Genomic DNA, 18,570 nt, shown 5'->3' on the forward strand with positions numbered 1-18,570 from the left:
CATGCAATCCCTGCGCTAAGCGCTAACAGGGATTGTTCATTAGGGTGGCTACCTGCATTCTAAAGTCAATGTGGATGATTTTCTTAATCTAATTTTTAGACATAGACAATTTAACCTATGCCAGATTTATTAAAGTGGCCCATACTGTTTGATAAATTTGCTGCATCTTTATACTGTCTAGTCCAAAACCTTCCATTCACATTCGACAGCTGTTGGGTGAATGAATGTTTGGCCAAACACTATTTATCTCGTTCTTACCAATACACAAGAATGCTCGTCTGAACCTTCGTGTGTACTCTATGAAGAAGCCATTGTCAGACTCTTCAGACAACAGCTTATCTCATGGAATTCAATATTCCAGGTACTTCTCTCTCCCAAAATCATCTGTTAGGGGAGAGTCGGGAGGTCACATACACATTTGAGTGTCAGCTGCTCTCATAAATATTGACAGGTTCTTCCTACTGTATTCTAATGTGTATGGGGGCCTTAACTTTACACTATAAGTTTGCTTACTTTGGTCCACTAAGTTGTTCTGCAACTTAGTCCCCACATCCTTTTTAGACCCCTTTTCTTTAGATCACACCCCTCAAAAACCATGTCTAAAACACAAAAAAATGTTAGCCCTAATGTCTGTGTTTTCACGGTAAAATCATATACCAATAGTACATAAAAGTGTCCATCATCATTCCTTAATAAAGGCATAGCCTACAACATTTCCAAAGTGTCCACATAAGAAACTGGGAAATGTTTTGGAGGCTCGAACCAATAGCTGAACCCACCTACTTCACCCAATGTATTATTACAGAAAGCATAATTTGCAGCAGAGACTGTCCCATAGATGCCATCACCTGAACCCCATTCTCCAAACCAACTCGGCTTATATTCACATAGCAGATTAGAACCAGTGCACCTCTCAGGATACAGCGTTAAGCAACCACAATCTCACTTCCAGCTGCAATGGTATGATATAATAAACAAGTATCCTGACAGGTTGGGTCCAGAATCGTAGTGTCACATGTATGTAGAGGGGCGGCAGAGAGTGCGGGTGCACCGCAGTAGTGGGCAAGTGGCTTCTGCTTCGGCTCAGCACTTCTCTCTCTTTAGCCCATGCCCCGGCCGTCTGCACAGAGCAAGGGCGAAGAGATTGGTAGCGGTGTTCCTAATTGGGTGTGTGAACTTTGTGTGTGCAAGCCATACCTCTTCTCAGGGCCTCATTCAGACCAGGAGTTTCCTGCTGGGGATTCATGGATAGAGATTCATGTTTCTTTTTCAACAATCTTTTACTAACAGTTACGCACAGTATTTCTGTCACATCATTACTGTGAGCATAAGGGCTAGGACACATGGCGAGTAAAACGATCCAAGTGGAATGCGATAAAAAAAATAATCACATTCCACTTGGACAAATATTACTCTATGGCAGTCATGGCGAACCTTTTACAGGCCGAGTGCCCAAACTGTAGCCCTAAACCCATTTTTTTTTCCGAAGTGCCAACCAATCCTATTATGTAAATAATTGATTTTAACCTTACCTTTGCAGTCTTCTCTTCTCTCCAGCAGGGGGCATCACGCTCATGCTTACCAGACATTGAAGCCGAGCCCCTGCCCTTTCCAGACACAGCAGTTGGATTGATCTCTCTGGAAAAAATTGCAGCATATTAGACAGAGATTTCACCCTGTAATCCACATCTACATTGCAAAGTCTGAACATCCTGAAATCCCATAAAGACGTACGAGTTGCTCCCCTCCCCTTTCATTGTGTAGTTATGTCCCCTTCCTGGGCCACTTCCTGGTAAACATGTCCCCCATCCTGATATATATTTCCTACATTCTGGTATATTTGTCCCCATCATGGCCCCATTCCTGGTAAATGCCCTCCATTCTGGTAAATGTACCCCATCCTGGTAAATTTACCCCATCCTGGTAAATGTACCCCATCATTGTAAATGTATCCCATCCTGGCATGTTCCCCCATCCTGATAAAGGTCACTCTTCCTGCTAAATGTTCCCCATCCTGGCATTTTTCCTCATCCTGGCATGTTTCCCCCCCATCCTGGTAAATGTATCCCCCATCCTGGTAAATGTACCCCTTCCTGCTAAATGTACCCCATCCTGGCATGTTTCCCCCCCATCCTTGCAGCCATGTTTCCCCCCCCTTCCTTGCAGTCATGTTTCCCCCATCCTTGCAGTCATGTTTCCCCCCATCCTTGCAGGTTTCTCTCCATCTTTGCACGTTTCCCCATCTTTGCACGTTTCCTCCATCCTTGCAGCCATGTTTGCCCTGTGATTTGTATGCCCCGTGCTCTGCATGTATGCCCCGTGCTCTGCATGTATGCCCCGTGCTCTACATGTATGCCCCGTGCTCTACATGTATGCCCCGTGCTCTACATGTATGCCCCGTGCTCTCCATACCCCCCATGTTTTCCCTGTGCTCCCCATGTTTTCCCTGTGCTGCCACTGTCCCCCACACCTTGGCACAGCCGCACGCAGCTTTTAAAAATTAAAAAAAACCTCACCTTCCAGAACTCGCTCCTCCGCTGCGTGCCGCTGGGTCCTCAGTAAGTTCAGTTTTCGCGCGGCCACAAGATGCCGGCGCCGCCTACTGACGCTCCTCCCTCTCCTAGGCAACAGGCCTGCAGCCCAGGAGAGGAGGAGTGTCAGAGCGAGGAGAAATAATAATAATAATTTTATAATAATTTTATAATAATTTTATTCATTTATATAGCGCTATTAATTCCACAGCGCTTTACATGAGAAATGTTTCCTCTGCTCAACACCACTTTGATCTGCTGGCGCGATCACACCGGCAGATCAAAGTGGCTCAGTGTGGTGACAGTGCGCGTGCCAGCAAAAAGGGCTCTGTGTGCCCAGTCTGGCACGCGTGCCATAGGTTCGCCATCACTGCTCTATGGGGTCGTTCCAGTCTGCGATTATTTTTTCAGCCTTAATTGGACCAACAAAACAGTCGCAGCATGCTGCGAGTAGAATCCGATTCATATTCACTCGCACCCATACAAGTCTATGGGTGTGAGTGAAACATTGCACTGCACAGCTGTGATCCATCCGATCACAGGATTGGATCACAGTGGCATGACACCCAGCTTACACTCGCAGCACAGCAGAAACCAAGGGTTATTAGTATATGGCATCTGATGCACTCGCATCGGATGCCATACCATTATGTAGCCCCAGCCTACCACTTGAACTTTGTAGGTAAGGTACTGTATATTCAACTTCAAAGCACACTTTTCCTGCAGACTGCTCCATAGTTCCTGGTATTACTGTTGCTGTTTCAACATCCTCTTCCTCTCTATCTGACACCACAGTTCCACTCTATAGTCATGGAGTCCCGCGGGCCATAATCACATCCCACCCACAGGGACCTGATACTATTAATGGTTTCTTTCACCGCTGGACAAACCTCGTTTACTGAGGGTTCCGTTTTGACCTGTTCACCCCAGTCTATGGCAGACCTCCATTTTAGTACTCATACTACTGTCAATCGCTACCCCATGTGCAGGGTATTGCAGGACCTTAGGTGCCCATGGTTACAACCATGAGCAACTAACTAAAGGCCACGTCACACTAAGCAACATCGCTGCTAAGGAACAGCTTTTGTGACGTAGCAGCGATGTTGCTAGCGATGTTGCTGTGTGTGACATCCAGCAACAACCTGGGCCCTGCTGTGAGGTCGTTGGTTGTTGCTGAATGTCCTGGACCATTTTTTAGTTGTTGCTCTCCCGCTGTGAAGCACAGATCGCTGTGTGTGACAGAGCAACAACTAAATGTGCAGGCAGCAGGAGCCGGCTTCTGCGGACGCTGGTAACCAAGGTAAACATCGGGTAACCAAGAAGCCTTTACCTTGGTTACCCGATGTTTACCTTCGTTACCAGCGTCCGCCGCTCTCAGCTGTCAGTGCCAGCTCCCTGCTCTCTGCACACGTAGCCACAGTACACATCGGGTTAATTAACCCGATGTGTACTGTGGCTAGGAGTCCAGAGAACAGGAGCATTGGGCAGCCGCTTAGTGACGTCACTGTGACGCCAAACGGACCGCCCCCTTAGAAAGGAGGCGGTTCGCCGGTCACAGCAACGTCGAAGGACAGGTATGTGTGACGGGGGTGCGCGATTTTGTGCGCGACAGGCAGCGATATGCCCATCGCGCACAAACGATGAGGGCGGGTGTCATGTTAGCGATATCGGGCCGGATATCGCAGCATGTAAAGCCACCCTTAGTGTGACATCGCAACTTACCAGCGATCCCTATCAGGTTGTATCGTTGTTGGGATCGCTGGTAAGTTGTTTAGTGTGACTGGGCCTTAACTTTCACTATATGTGTGGTCGTAAACATTGATACCTAAGCTCCTGCAAAAACCCTGCACATGACGTAAGTGACATAGTGAATCAGAAGGACTATACTACATGTTTAATTATAGGTATTTGCTAATATTGTTATCATTACACAGACTACATATTGGGATAAGATCTTGGAGATGGGAATACCCCTTTAACAACTGCCATATTGTATAAAGATAGAAGAGGGGGAGGAGCTATAGGCCGAGCTCCACCCCCTCCTCCCTCTTATCTACATGGAATCTCATCAGCACCAGCTGCCATCTCCTCTCAGTAATGGCAAAGTTTTCACTGGATACAGATGTTACCTCAGAATTGAGAGTTTTGATAATGACTGATCATTTCTGGCAGAAAAAGGAAATTTGTCTGATAAGAAATATTACAAAGATGCTTATTTTCATGTGGACTATGAAATAAATGATTATGAAATAAAAATTACAGCTACACTGCACAAAAATTTTAATGCAACTTGTTTTTGCTCCCATTTTTCATAAGCTGTACTTTAAAATCTAAGGCTTTTTCTATGTACACAAAAGGCTCTTTTCTTTCAAATATTGTTCACAAATTTGTCTAATGCGGGCGTCACACGGTACGATCTATCGTGCGATCGCACGAGCGATCGTACCCGCCCCCGTCGTTTGTGCATCACGGGCAATTAGTTGCCCGTGGCGCACAAAGTAGTTAAATCCTCGTCATACGTACTTACTTGCTGAGCGACCTCGCTGTGGGCGGCAAACATCCTTTTCCTGAAGGGGGAGGGACGTTCGGCGTCACAGCGACGTCACACAGCCGCTGGCCAGTAGAAGCGGAGGGGCGGAGATGACCGGGAGGTAAACATCCCGCCCACCTCCTTCCTTCCGCATTGCCGCCGGGAGCCGCGGGACGCAGGTAAGCTGTGTTCATCATTCCCGGGGTGTCACACGGAGCGATGTGTGCTGCCCTGGGAACGATGAACAACCGGCACAAAGAAAAATAAACAACTTTTTAAAAATGAGTGATGTGTCAACAATACGCGATTTGCGAACTTTCTGAGTCACTCGTAGGTGTCACACGGGATGTCGTAAACGATGCCGAATGTGCGTCACGAAAACCATGACCCCGACGACATATCGCACGACAGATCGTCACGTGTGACGCCCGCATAAGGCTGGAATCACACTTGCAAGTGTAAAATCGGTCCGACTCTCATGCTAGAAAGTAGCACGATTTCTTCTCACATTTCATCCGTCAGTGTGCAATCAGTTTTTTCCCTCAGCAGCTGCTACTCGTACTGTTATGTACAGGAGCATTTACAGTGTTCTGTGCTACATGCGTGAAATGTATTGAGAAAAACGCATGTCACTAGGATGGTGTGCGTGCCGTCCGTGTGACATCCTTTTTTTTTTTTCACGGACCCGTAGACCTGCATTGAAGAGACTCGTGCGAGAAACTCACCAAAACGCAGCATACTGCGATTTTTTTCTCAGTCCGATTTGGACTGAGAAAAAAATAGCAGATCTGAGCTGCCTCATTGATTAACATTGGTCCGAGTGCAATGCGAGATTTTCTCGTATTGCACTCGTACAAGTTAATCGCAAGTGTGATTCCAGCCTAACTCTCCTTTGCCAAGATAATCCATCCACCTCACAGGTGTGGCATATCAAGCTGCTGATTAGACAGCATGATTATTGCACAGGTGTGCCGTAGGCTTGCCACAATAAAAGACCATTCTAAAATGTGGAGTTTTAGCACACAGCACAATGCCACAGATGTTGCAGGTTTTGACGGAGCATGCACTTGCCGTGCTGACTGAAGGAATGTCCTCCAGAGCTGTTAAATGCTCATTTCTCTACCATAAGGTGTCTCCAAAGGCTGTTCAGAGAATTTGGCAGTACATCCAACCAGCCTCACAACCGCAGACCACGTGTAACTGCACCAGCTCAGGACCTCACCATCCAGAATCTTCACCTCTAAGATCATATGAACCCATCCAAACAGCTGTTGCAACAATCGGTGCATAACCAAAGAATTTCTGCTCAAACTGTCATAAATCCTCTCAGGGAAGCTCATCTGCTGCTCGTCATCCTCATCGGGGTCTGCACCTGACTGCTCTTAGTTATCGTAACCGACTTGAGTGGGTAAATGCTCACATTCGATGGCATCTGGCACATTGGAGAGGTCTGTTCACAGATTAATCCCAATTTTTGCTGTACTCGGCCGATGGCAGACTGCGTGTATGAGGGTGAGCGGTTTACGGAAGTCAACATTGTGAATTGAGTGCCTTATGGTGGCGGTGGGGTTATGGAATGGGCAGGTGTATATTATGGACAACAAACACAAGTGCGTTTTATTGATGCCATTTTGTATGCAAAGAGATACCATGACGAGATCCTGAGGTCCATTGTTATGCCATTCATCTACGACTATCCCCTCATGTTGCAGCATGATAATGCACGGCCCCATGTTGTAAGGGTCTGTACACAGTTCCTGGAAGCTAAAATCATCCCCATTCTCGCATGGAAGCTTATTCCCCGGACATGTCACCCATTGAGCATGTTTTCGATCCTCTGGATTGTTGTAGATGACAGTGGCTTTAAGTTCCTTCTAATATCCAACAACTTTGCACATTGAAGAGGAGTGGAGCAACGTTACACAGGCCACAATCAACTCCATGCGAAGGAGATGTGTTACATGGAGTGAGGCAAATAGTGGTCACACCAGATACTGACTGGTTTTCTGTAGAGTAGTAGTTCTAGCAAAGTGGATGGGAATCTTTTGCCCACTGTGCTTTTCTACACAAACTCATTTGTCGTGCATCTTTTAAATCCGCAATATGCAAATTTCTCTTTAGAATACACAAAGTTTTATATGCAGAGAATTGAAATGTGTGGAAAAATGGCAGGTAAGAAAAAAGCAAATTCTAAAACACAAAAAATGAATGTAATTTACATGTGACAAAGTTATCAGCCAAAATACCAGGATATATCATAAACACATCTAACTTAAAGGGAACGTGTCAGGTCCACGATGCACCCAGATCCACCAGCAGTCCTGGGTGCATTGCTAATCCATGCCTAACTGTCCCTGTATACACTAGCCTAGAAAGAGATCTTTAGAAAAAGCATTTCTAAAGATCGTTTCTTATATGCTAATAAGACCAGCGACTACTTGCAGGGGCATTAGTTCCCTTGGCTAGTCGGCCCACATAGCAGGTTTGCACGCCCCTTTGGGTGTACTAACATGCTATTGAATGTGCAGAGACACTGCACATGCCTCACTCTGCAGACTGATTGATGTGCATGGCGCATGATTGCGAGATTCAGGATTTTCAATCATACACACTAAACTAATGCCAGTGTAAGCTTCCGGGCTTTAGTGAGGTATAGTGTACATGACCAGAAGTGCTGAGAATCCCAATCATGCGCAGTGCACATCCATCCACCGCCGACCGCCACCATGACTGAGGAATGTACGGCGTCTCTGCACATTCATTAGCATGTTAGTATGCCCAAAGAGGTGTGCTAATCTGCTGTGGGCCGACTAGTCAAGGGAACTAATGCCACTGCAACTAGTCACTGGGCTCATTAGCATATAATTTACAATATTTTGAAATACTTTTCTAAAGATCTCTTGATCTATGCTAGTGTACACAGCAACTGTTAGGCAGGGATTAGCAATATGCACAAAAACGGCTTGTGGTTCTGGGTGCATATTGGACCGGACAGATTCCCTTTAATAGGTGCAGAATATTTGCTACTTCAAAAACTCACCAAATATTGATTGTGAGAACATAGCCCAAGTCTACAGATGACATTCTTCCAGCTCTAGTGAGGAGACTACAGATGCAGGGATTCCATATGAAATTGCCACTCATACAGATCAGTTGAATCTCCACTTTCTTTCTTAACCTAGTGCCAAGCTTCCTGATAGCAGGTCGTATATCCATGGCCTGTATCCTCCATTGCTAGTAACAAGCAGCTTTTCTTTTTATCATTTCCCAATATAACAATTAGGAAGCTTTAGGCTATGTCCGCACGTTGCTTTTTACCTGCTTTTTTTTGCTGCTTTTTCAACTGCAGCGTTTAATGCCAAAATGGTTGTGTTCTGCTTTTCAAACAAAATCTATGGGAATTTGGGTTTCCTGTGCGTACTATGCAGTTCAACCTTTTTGTGGCAGAACTTTGGTCAAAAACTCAGCTTTGCAGTGCAAAACCCAAATGACAAAAACAATTGACATGTCCAGCATGTCCTGACCTGGCAGGGATTGCTGGAGCGTCGCTACACGGATCACTGGTGAGCTGTCAAACAGGCAGATCTCCACAGTGATCAGATCAGCCCCCAGCGACCCGTATAACGACGCTGTGCTTGGTAACCATAGAACACATCGGGTTACTAAGCAAAGCTCTGCTTATTGTTACCAGATGTGTACCTTTGCTACGTGTGCAGGGAGCCGGCTTTTAGAAGCTGCGGACGCTGGTAACCAAAGTAAACATCGGGTAACCAAGCAAAGGCTTTGCTTGGTCACCCGATATTTACCTTGGTTACCAGCGTACGCAGAAGCCGGCTCCCTGCACATTCAGATCGTTGCTCTCTCGCTGTCAAAAACAGCGATGTGTGTTTCACAGTGGGAGAGCAACGAGCAAAAAATGGTCCAGGACATTCAGCAACAACCAGCAATTTCACAGCAGGGGCCAGGTCGTTGCTGGATGTCACACACAGCGACATCGCTAGCAAGATCGCTGTTGCGTCACAAAAAACGTGACTCAGCAGTGATGTCGCTAGCGATGTCGCTTAGTGAGACGTGGCCTTAAGACCTGGATAATCATCACTACGTGACCACACACAATTTGATGCCATTGTCATCTGGCTAGCTAAGAATTAGATTGTATTTACTGTAGCAAAAAGTCAACATCCATACTGGTGCTGCAAGTGATGACCATGACAACTTGTGACCGTCTCTTGGTCACCCGTCTTACCCCTTGTGCATTCTAAATGTTATAAATCACAATTCAGAAAAACACAGAAAAAAAAAGTATTGGTTTATTTTATTTATTTCTGTACAGAACATCTTGCCTCGAGCTTAGATGATGCCAATCTGTGGGAAGAAAAAATAAATAAAAAGGATAAATTATAAGAAAAAAACCAGACCAAACTTTATATCATATAATAGTTCATGTTGCAGGAGCAGGCCTGCGCTATATGATGTGCAGACAAAAAAGTATTAAATCGCTCTTGCTGGGACTATAGTGCATCAGTGGTTCCTTTGAACACATCAATGTATTCAGACAAGGTAAGTATCCATCATATGCACAGAGATGTTGCAAATTATTATGAAATATGAGAAATGAGAAAACTGACGGCACTGCCTGACAGACAAATGTTAATAGGTGCAAACTGAAAATTAAATATACTATAAACAAATACACAGCTGCACTCTGAGGCGCTAAAGTAAGCACACATTGAACATAGTAATCTGGACATGCATTACTGTTAAGGAAATATCGTATTTTTTGGATCATGAGACTCACTTTTCCCTCCCAAAAATTTGGGAGGAAAATCAGGGGTGCGTCTTATACTCCACATGTAGCTTACTGGGAGGTACTGGAGAGGGGTAGCAGCGATGCTGCGGGCATTGTGCTTGCGGGCAGTAAGGCACGTTTCACACAGCCAGCATTTCGCCAGATGCCGGATCCGGCACGCATGCAATACATTCATTTACAGTGGAAGCGCAACACCATGCAGACAAATGCGGTTGTGCATTAAGCACACAACCGCATGGTGTCACGCTTCCACTGTAAATGAATATACTGTACTGTATGAGTGCCGGATCTGGCATCTGGCAAAATGCCAGATGTGTGAAACGGGTCTAAGGCACTGTCTGTGCCCATCTTGAAAATCAAGGCGGTGTGAGGCTCAAATAATGGCGCCTGAAGTCGGCGCATGGGCAGATTGAGCTCTCAGTTAAAGATCTTATCTGCGCATGCGCCGCCTCCAGCCCATTGATCTCCCAGCAGCGGAGTTAGGGTACAGTCTCCCTAAATGACGTACCAGCGATTCAGACCACGATACGACATGGTCAGTATCGCTGGTGAACTGTCAATCAGGCAAATCTCACTAGCCACCAGCGACTCTGCGCTCGGTAACCGGGGAAAATATCGGGTAACTAAGCAAAGCGCTTTGCTTGGTTACCCGACATTTTTACCCTGTTACCAGTGTACACCGCTTAGCGCTGGCTCCCTGTATACGTAGGCAGGGTACACATTGGTTTACTAAGCAAAGCGCTTTGCTTAGTTACCCGATATTTACCCTGGTTACCAGCATACGCTGCTTACACAGTCTGTGCTAGTTTGTCTCCCGCGTCAATCATGCCGGCGGGAGACCAACGAGCAAAAAATGAACCAGAACAGTGTGTAACAATCAGCGATTTCACAGCAGGGTCCAGATCGCCGCTTAGTGTCACACACAGCAAGATCGCTGATTAGGTCACTGGTACGTCACAAAACCTGTAACTCAGCAGCAATCTCGCTATGTGAGAAGTAACCCTTAGGGAAAATGGCGCCTGGAGGTGGTGCGTACGCAGATGAGATCTCGGCTTGTTATAAAGTCAATAGGTCAATCTGTGGATGTGCTGACTCTGGGCGTTATTTCTTTGAAGCCCGCACTGCCGACAGTTTCTGGATCTTGCCTGCCTCACCCACAGCCAACATCTGGGACACCCGCTGCACCACTGCCCCTGCCTCCTGTGACGCTGCTCCACCACCGCTGACACCCCTCCCCGGTAAGACACCGCTGGATTGAAAGAGACCTTTTTTGTACCTTTTTCCCCCCTTTAAATTAGGGGTGAGTCTTATAAATTGCAAAATACAGTACATATAAAAATTGAAACAAGTAGCGCATAAAAAAAAAGACCAGATTTGTTTACGTAGATTCCTATATTCATAGTTTGCATACCCTAGGGCCTCAGAGTGCACCTGTGCATTTGTTTTACCAAAATATTATGAGGCTCAACAGGTTTAGTCAAATGTGACAAATAATGGAGCTGGTCAAATGGTCATGATCAGTAACAGGACCAAATATTGGCCCCATATCCAGGCGTTTCTATGTAATGAGCACTGGGCCATCCTCCCTCTTCACATATGAGCTTGATGGGGTCTCAGAGCGTGCACACATAGCATAGGCAATCACATATGCGATAATATTTTGGTATCAACAGACCACTGTGTAAATGTCTTTTCACCCAAAGAGTCTGTTCACGTGACATTTTAGCAGTGTTTTTATTCTGCAAAAAAGCTGCTGTAATTTTCCAATAAAAAGTGAATTTACCTTGTTGGCAACATCAAGGGCATCATAATCTGGTGCAAGGCGCACGTATGCCTTCTTTTCACCATCAGGCCTGAGGAAAAAAAAAAAATATGTACACACGTCAAGGGTGTAAGTCATGCACATATACATTGCCTCACAGGTCTATCCATGCATCAGTGGTTCCTTTGGAAACATCAAGGTGATCAGCCAGAATAAGTTTTCCATCATGTGCACGGCGGTATATACACACGTGCTCATCGCTCCGCGCGCTCACCTGATGAGGGTGTTCACTTTGGACACATCGATGTCGTACAGTTTCTTCACGGCCTGCTTGATCTGGTGCTTGTTGGCTTTGACATCAACAATGAAAACCAGAGTGTTGTTGTCTTCAATCTTCTTCATGGCCGACTCAGTGGTCAGAGGGAACTTTATGATGGCATAATGGTCGAGCCTAAAAAGACGAGAACAACATTGAGAACCATTGAAGAACACTTAGGTCACAGAAGAATGCCCTCTAAAATAATCACCATGTAGTTTTATTTTATTATATTTATGCCTCTCTGGAAAATGATAGCCACAAGAGGGTGCAAAAATTGTCAAAGCAAGCACTATAAACTGAAAATGGACTTTAATAGCCGACATCCGGCTGCGACTGTCCTTCAGCGTGCAACAGTGGTAATGTCTGAATACACCTTGAGGAGAGGTCTACAACTTCATGCTTCGTCACAAGACAAGCCCTGTTTTTCGGTAAGGTTAACAGCCATAAATTGACCCAATTTTCTCATCTATACTATGGCTACGAGTCAGGGTCTGACTGGGACATGACCTAAACTAACAGCACCCTAGGTACATATCTGCTGGTGGCTGCCACACAATGGAGCCCCTGTGTAAGGTAGGCGTCCTTCATACAGCACACATGTGAGCTCAGGGTGATATTTAGTGGGTGCTATCGAGTCTGCAAGCTTTATGCCACATCTGTCCATGTGTTTGGTCACGTACTATCCGCAGACAAGTTTTGGACAGGTGATGAAAAATAGATATTTCAAATTAAGTAACTCCTGAAGAAGCAAAACCCGCACGGAACTTCAGAGAAGACACTAGTTCACTAAAAACCATATATTTCCACCTATAAAGTTCAGCTGGATACATTACCATTCCTGAAAGGGGGAAACCCTGGGAATACCCAGTTAGAAGACTACCCAAACTGAAGATTTGGACTACATGTACTAATGGGATCTTATAAAATTCCATTAAAATTGACAACCCTGTCCATGCAGTAACTTAGTTATGCAGTGTCCACAAGAAGTATTGGAAATACAACTTCCAAAACTAAAGCTATTCTGACACCATGGAGACTGCTGGAAATTTTAAGGGAATGTCCAGTCAAAATCATTAAGTCTACAGTCCCTTTATGTATCACTATGCGACTGCAGACTTGTGAATCCTCACATTGGCATATCTTCACAACACAAAATGCGTCCAATGTCAAAGCTGTGAAGGGCCTCGCTCAATGCAAGTGTACTGAGCAAGACTGTGCCCATCTAGTTAGGTTCTGGTCAGCTGTATGTAGAGCGCGGCCACGTGAACACCATTCCTGGCACTGAAGCCTGTGAATCGTCACAGCAGAGTGCATGCAAAGTAATGATTCATAAGTCTGCAGGGTGACAGTGACTGCAGACTTGTGGATTTGGACCAGACATCTCCTTTAAAGAAAAAGCCAGATTTCCTAATTTATGCATTGTGGGCTTCTCCGGGTATACAATATGGTTGTCCGGCGATGTCATCAGTGTCACGTCACCTGTTTTCAGCTTGGACAGCAGCTGGATGTAAACACCGACTGAAGCTGAACAGCGCAGCTCTGATCAAGGCTCCTACTGAATAAGACCTGAGCGGATACCGATGACTGGTCACCAATATCAAAAGCCAGACAACCTTCAGACGTGTTAACAGCATGTCTACTGCACCCCTCAACTTGTCAAATGCTATAAAGTTGTGAAAATCTGTGGCTGTATGTTAGTGAGCATTATGGTGGGCTTCTCTGATCCACGCTCAGCTCGCCAATATGGTCCTTGAAGACAAACTCATTCACACAATCTTGCAAATTTAGTTCAAGTAATCAGAGGGCTAGGGGACAAAATATTACACTGTCCTCAACAGAGCCGAGCGAATAGCACAGCACCGGTCTTCTGATCAGTGAGGAAAGTGCAAACATTGCAAATCTGTGTGAGGACTACAGTAGAGTCTAGATTGGTAAAGTTGGGGAAAAATCACGTCAGAGGATCTGCTCCATCCAACAGGTTAGATAGGAGCCATGAAAACATCTTCTAGCCTGACTGCATTGGCGGTGGTTCTTTAGATTAGCCGGCCTGATACAACGACATGTCTCACTACAACAATGACATCGCACTGGGCTATCTAATCAAAAGTGGAGCCAGCAGCCCCAGATTACAGACATGACCGAGGGACCCTGTCCTGTGAATCAATCTGCATCAACTCTAGTGATGACATTGAGGAAATTGCACGTCAAAGGCAGAGGGGTAGCAATAACAAGTGTGGTCCTGAGCATGGTCCAGAGACCCCCACCAGAGTGCCCGGCGCTCAAACATACAACCCAGGAGATCTTCCAAGTTCTTTGACTGTTCAATGGGCTGTAAAAGCTGGGTTGTAAGAAAGCAAATTTGATGTATGAAAATGTGGCGGTGCTTCTGATAATGGGAAACCTAATGACAAATTCTCTTTAAATAACATTCAGAAGAGAAGCCCACTCATATCAAACCTTCTGGTGTGGAGCCATTAAGGTTGTCTTTACACAGAAGTCATTTTGCTATTTGGGTTCTTGCAAACGTGACTGTAGCATGTGAAGAGGCACATCAGCAAAAGTAGGTGCAATCACAGACACTCAGGCTTTGATCGCTATGAAATACATCATTTGTGCCCAAAACACGAGTCACTATACAAGAAAATACCCAATAAGACTTGTGGGAAGGATAGAAAGATTGCAGAAACACACGGAGCAATCATAGAGACATCCAGGTGACAGGCCGCTGTCAAATTCCCAAGTACCTCCGAAAGATGACAGCTCTGACCGGACTGGTGTCTGCAGGAAGATATTATACTCCTTTGCAGCAGTGTGTATACAACTCCCCCATCATGTGGGTGTCAGACACCGCAGATTATTAGAAGACTACATACTTGTTCCTGGTGGGAGCACTTTTCCTGGGGTACTTGGGTTGCCTCCTCAGTCTCAGGGTCTTCGGCCTCCGGAATGTAGGAGAGGTCCGGATTTTCTTCTTCTTGTGACTGTGGACTCCCTTTAGCACGGCCTTCTTGGCCTTAAGTGCTTTAGACTTTGCTTCAGTTTTGGGAGGGACGGCTGACCAGGAAATAAATACAAAGACAAAGTCATCAAAAAACAACATTTGAAGCTGTAAAACAAAATCTAAAAAAAACCCCCAAAACCTCATTTCCAAGCAGCCACGTGCTGTAGTACCACGGAATACCCTCAGCGCTGAGGACAGCAAAGTGTAACATATGGCAGGGGTAGTCACATCACTGCTATATTGTGGGGTCTCTGCACGTTCTCCTGCCTGAAGAGGATACAGTATATAGGGGCAGATCACAGGCATTCATTGGTCTATAGAGCCTGTCACTGCTGTCTACAGAGGAATTACTATATACCCAATATTGGTGTATACAGGGGGAGGGGGGGAGGGGGGGGAGGGGGGGAGGGAGGAGGGAGGGGTGTAACAAAGTATTAATCACTATTCAGGGGGCAACATTACAAGAGGACGTAGATCACTGATAACCTGCTAGAGAACAGCGAGCTCCAAATACCCCTAATAAGTGTATGGACGATCACTCCCTCCCCCCCCATCAGTCTCAATACCAGCTCCGGCATACATGGGTATGGCAGATGTGTATATATCTATAGACACTGCTCAACAATGTAAATACATCTCTATTTGTTCAGTATCGCAGATAAATCCCCCCACTTACACGCCATCAGTGAGGTTATTAATGGGTGTCTGAGGAATGCTCTGCCATGCTGAAGGCACTTGGACACAACTCATCAAGCTCCTCTGCTGGCAGCTCCTTTACAATTGCCGACCAATAATTTTCCAGATGTGTACAATGGGGACAGGACCAGAGATGATGCTGAATGTGTAGGCCACAGAGGCCTGGAGTTTGTGTTGAAGGACAGCCCCCAGGACACGCGAGAAATCTGTACCAGTGGTTCCACAACCAAATTAATGTATAGTGTAACTGGGATGGAGACTATAGGGGTCCGGCTACTGTACATTATCCCACCCCACCCCAGAATCCCAGGCATAGGAACGGTGGGACATTCTGTTATGAAGGCCTCTCCATTAACCTCACACCACCGCTGTAAGAGACCATCATGGTGAAGAGAAGCTGACGATGGAGGTCTTATGCTCTAATGACGAGTCTGCTTTGATCTTGGATGCAGTAATCGCCAGAGATTGGTCTGGAGACCACGTGGGCAACACCATAAAGAGGCCTCCAGGAATGAGCGTGAAAGTGCTCCTGGATTAATATTTTAAAATGTCAGGCCACATTTTGACTGAGTGGCCTAAACGCTCCTCCATGGCCTGCAGGGTCTCTGGACTTGGCTCCCATCGAGCACATCTTTGGTTGGCAATTGCAAAGGAAGCTGCCAGCAGCGGATCTTGATGATCCAAAGGTCCTTCAGCATGGCAGAACCGTCCTCAACCATTAATAACCTTACCTCACAGACAGCAGCCAAGGCTGGACGTGGGAGGGTTTTACATGTGGAGCTCATACTCAATGAATAAGTTCTTAAAATTTAGTTCCCATTTTTCATTATTTACCAATAAGTAACATCTGTCCATCCTACGATTCCCAGAACGCCACAACCTTTCCCTCTTGTGTATAACCCTCCCCACCTCCATACCCACTGACCACTACCTCCCCCTGTAACCCCAACCACACATCCTCCCATATATGCCTCTATATATACCCCAATCAAACCCCCACCATACCCACCGACCACAACCTCCCTTTATATACATAGACCATACACTCCCCTATATACCCCAACCTATACAAACCCCCCATATACCCCAGCCCTAGATGCCCCCCCCATATACCCCGGCCCTAGATCCCCCCCATCCACTACCACTCCCCATATACATATTACACATCCCCCCTAACTCCCCCCTATACCGACCCTACACCCCCCCTATATACTGACCCTACACCCCCCCTATATACTGACCCTACACCCCCCCTATACCGACCCTACACCCCCACCTATATACTGACCCTACACCCCCCCTATACCGACCCTACACCCCACCTATGCCGACCCTACACCCCCCTATATACTGACCCTACACCCCCCTATATACTGACCCTACACCCCCCCTATATACTGACCCTACACCCCCCCTATATACTGACCCTACACCCCCCCTATATACTGACCCTACACCCCCCCCTATATACTGACCCTACACCCCCCCTATATACTGACCCTACACCCCCCCCTATACCGACCCTACACCCCCGCGGGCGGCCCTCGCAGTGTCCCGGTGTCCGCGCCGGTACATCAGTGCACATTGCTGTAATCACGGGGCTCATGCTTTGATCGCTGGTCACATCACGTGTACCGGCCGGCGGATCGGTCTCCGACACATGCTCGGCGGCTCCAGGCCTCGCCCGGGATAGGCCGCATGGAGGGTCCGGCAGGGCGCGCTCACCCCCGCACACATCCCCGGGACAGCCCCTGCAGTGTCGCTGCCCCGTGCAGAGCTCAGCGGCCGGTAATGTGCTCGTCCTCCCGGTATAATACACGGATACATCCCGCAGCTCTTACCTTGCTTCTTTACTTTCGGAGCCATCTTGAGTAAAAGGAAGGGCGAGGGGTTTCTGAAGCAATATCAGCAGGGGCTGGAAGAGAAAACCACGCGAGATAACGTGTCAACGCGCAGTGCATCATGGATCATGTAGTTTTCGGCCATGATGATGCATTGTTGACCTCCCATGCATTATCAGCTCGCCTGGACTCCCGGGGATTAGATCTTGTCCGGTCACCAGTCACCGGCCGCGGCTCCCGGCAGTTGTGCAGGGAACAGAGAGGAGTGACTGCGGCTGTAAACTGCGGCACAGCTGTGAAGAATCAGACCTCCACAGCTGCAGTATCTCCTATAACCCCGCGGTGGCGCTGTGGCAAAACATGAAGGAAGAGGGAGCCGGTGACTGCCCTAGAGAGCTGCAGGTGTGGCACCATGCTGTGGATGGCGGAACAGTACCTTGCCATCCATACGATGGAGAGCTCTATCTAATATATGACCAAAGAATAATGTGAACCCTAGAGTATTTGCACAGCGCTCCGGCCTTACATGTGCAGTGAGTGGGCAGGGAGGCCTCTGGCTGTGTAGTCGTGGCAGCTCTGTATTCAAGGCACATCCCTGACTTCATCACTTCTTCAATGCTGGGACAGTGTGTGTCAGTATCTTCATCGGCCGATGCACAAAGAGTCTTCAGGCAAAAGTTGAGATGCATAAAAACTGACATTTATTCACACATAAAAACAACACTCCGGACAGCAGGTTCCGGCAATCTTGGTGGAGCTGGGGACAACCTGCCCAAACGCGCCCTCTGGTGGGGATATGCCCTAGATACTCCTCTTCTCTGGGCTCCCACTCTCCGGTCAAGCACACACTGGACCCACACCAGCGGAATAGACTCTGAGGTTGCGTCCACCTCCTTCACTCCGGTGTCCCTTGATGTTCCGCTCACACACTCACACTTGCCGCTGCAGATGTTCACTGCCTGCTGTCCCGGATCCTTCTCCCCACACACACACAATCTCTCCCTAGATATCCGGCCGACTCCTCCTCCCCGGTGGCAACAGCCGTCCCACCCGACCACTAGGGGGTGCCCTAATACACCA

General features: G+C 47.0%; 1 protein-coding gene and 3 non-coding genes across 4 annotated transcripts; all 4 read right to left on the bottom strand.

Annotated features, from left to right (window-relative positions):
* Positions 1–9,366: 9,366 nt before the first annotated feature.
* RPL23A (ribosomal protein L23a) lies at positions 9,367–17,597 on the bottom strand. Its single transcript, XM_075335256.1, has 5 exons — positions 17,491–17,597; positions 14,826–15,006; positions 11,908–12,084; positions 11,655–11,724; positions 9,367–9,426 (listed from the first exon to the last, which is right to left on the bottom strand). The coding sequence occupies exons 1-5, from the start codon at positions 17,513–17,515 to the stop codon at positions 9,412–9,414; spliced, it is 468 nt and encodes a 155-aa protein (XP_075191371.1). The 5' UTR covers positions 17,516–17,597; the 3' UTR covers positions 9,367–9,411.
* On the bottom strand, positions 9,578–9,642 carry LOC142292809 (small nucleolar RNA SNORD42). The gene has a single exon (XR_012750828.1). It is a non-coding gene; the product is annotated as a small nucleolar RNA SNORD42 (small nucleolar RNA).
* Positions 11,802–11,867, bottom strand: LOC142292810 (small nucleolar RNA SNORD42). Its single transcript, XR_012750829.1, has one exon. It is a non-coding gene; the product is annotated as a small nucleolar RNA SNORD42 (small nucleolar RNA).
* LOC142292815 (small nucleolar RNA Z17) lies at positions 14,498–14,569 on the bottom strand. Its single transcript, XR_012750834.1, has one exon. It is a non-coding gene; the product is annotated as a small nucleolar RNA Z17 (small nucleolar RNA).
* Positions 17,598–18,570: the final 973 nt, after the last annotated feature.

This window comes from Anomaloglossus baeobatrachus, chromosome 2, assembly GCF_048569485.1.
Source record: "Anomaloglossus baeobatrachus isolate aAnoBae1 chromosome 2, aAnoBae1.hap1, whole genome shotgun sequence".
NCBI lineage: Eukaryota > Metazoa > Chordata > Amphibia > Anura > Aromobatidae > Anomaloglossus > Anomaloglossus baeobatrachus.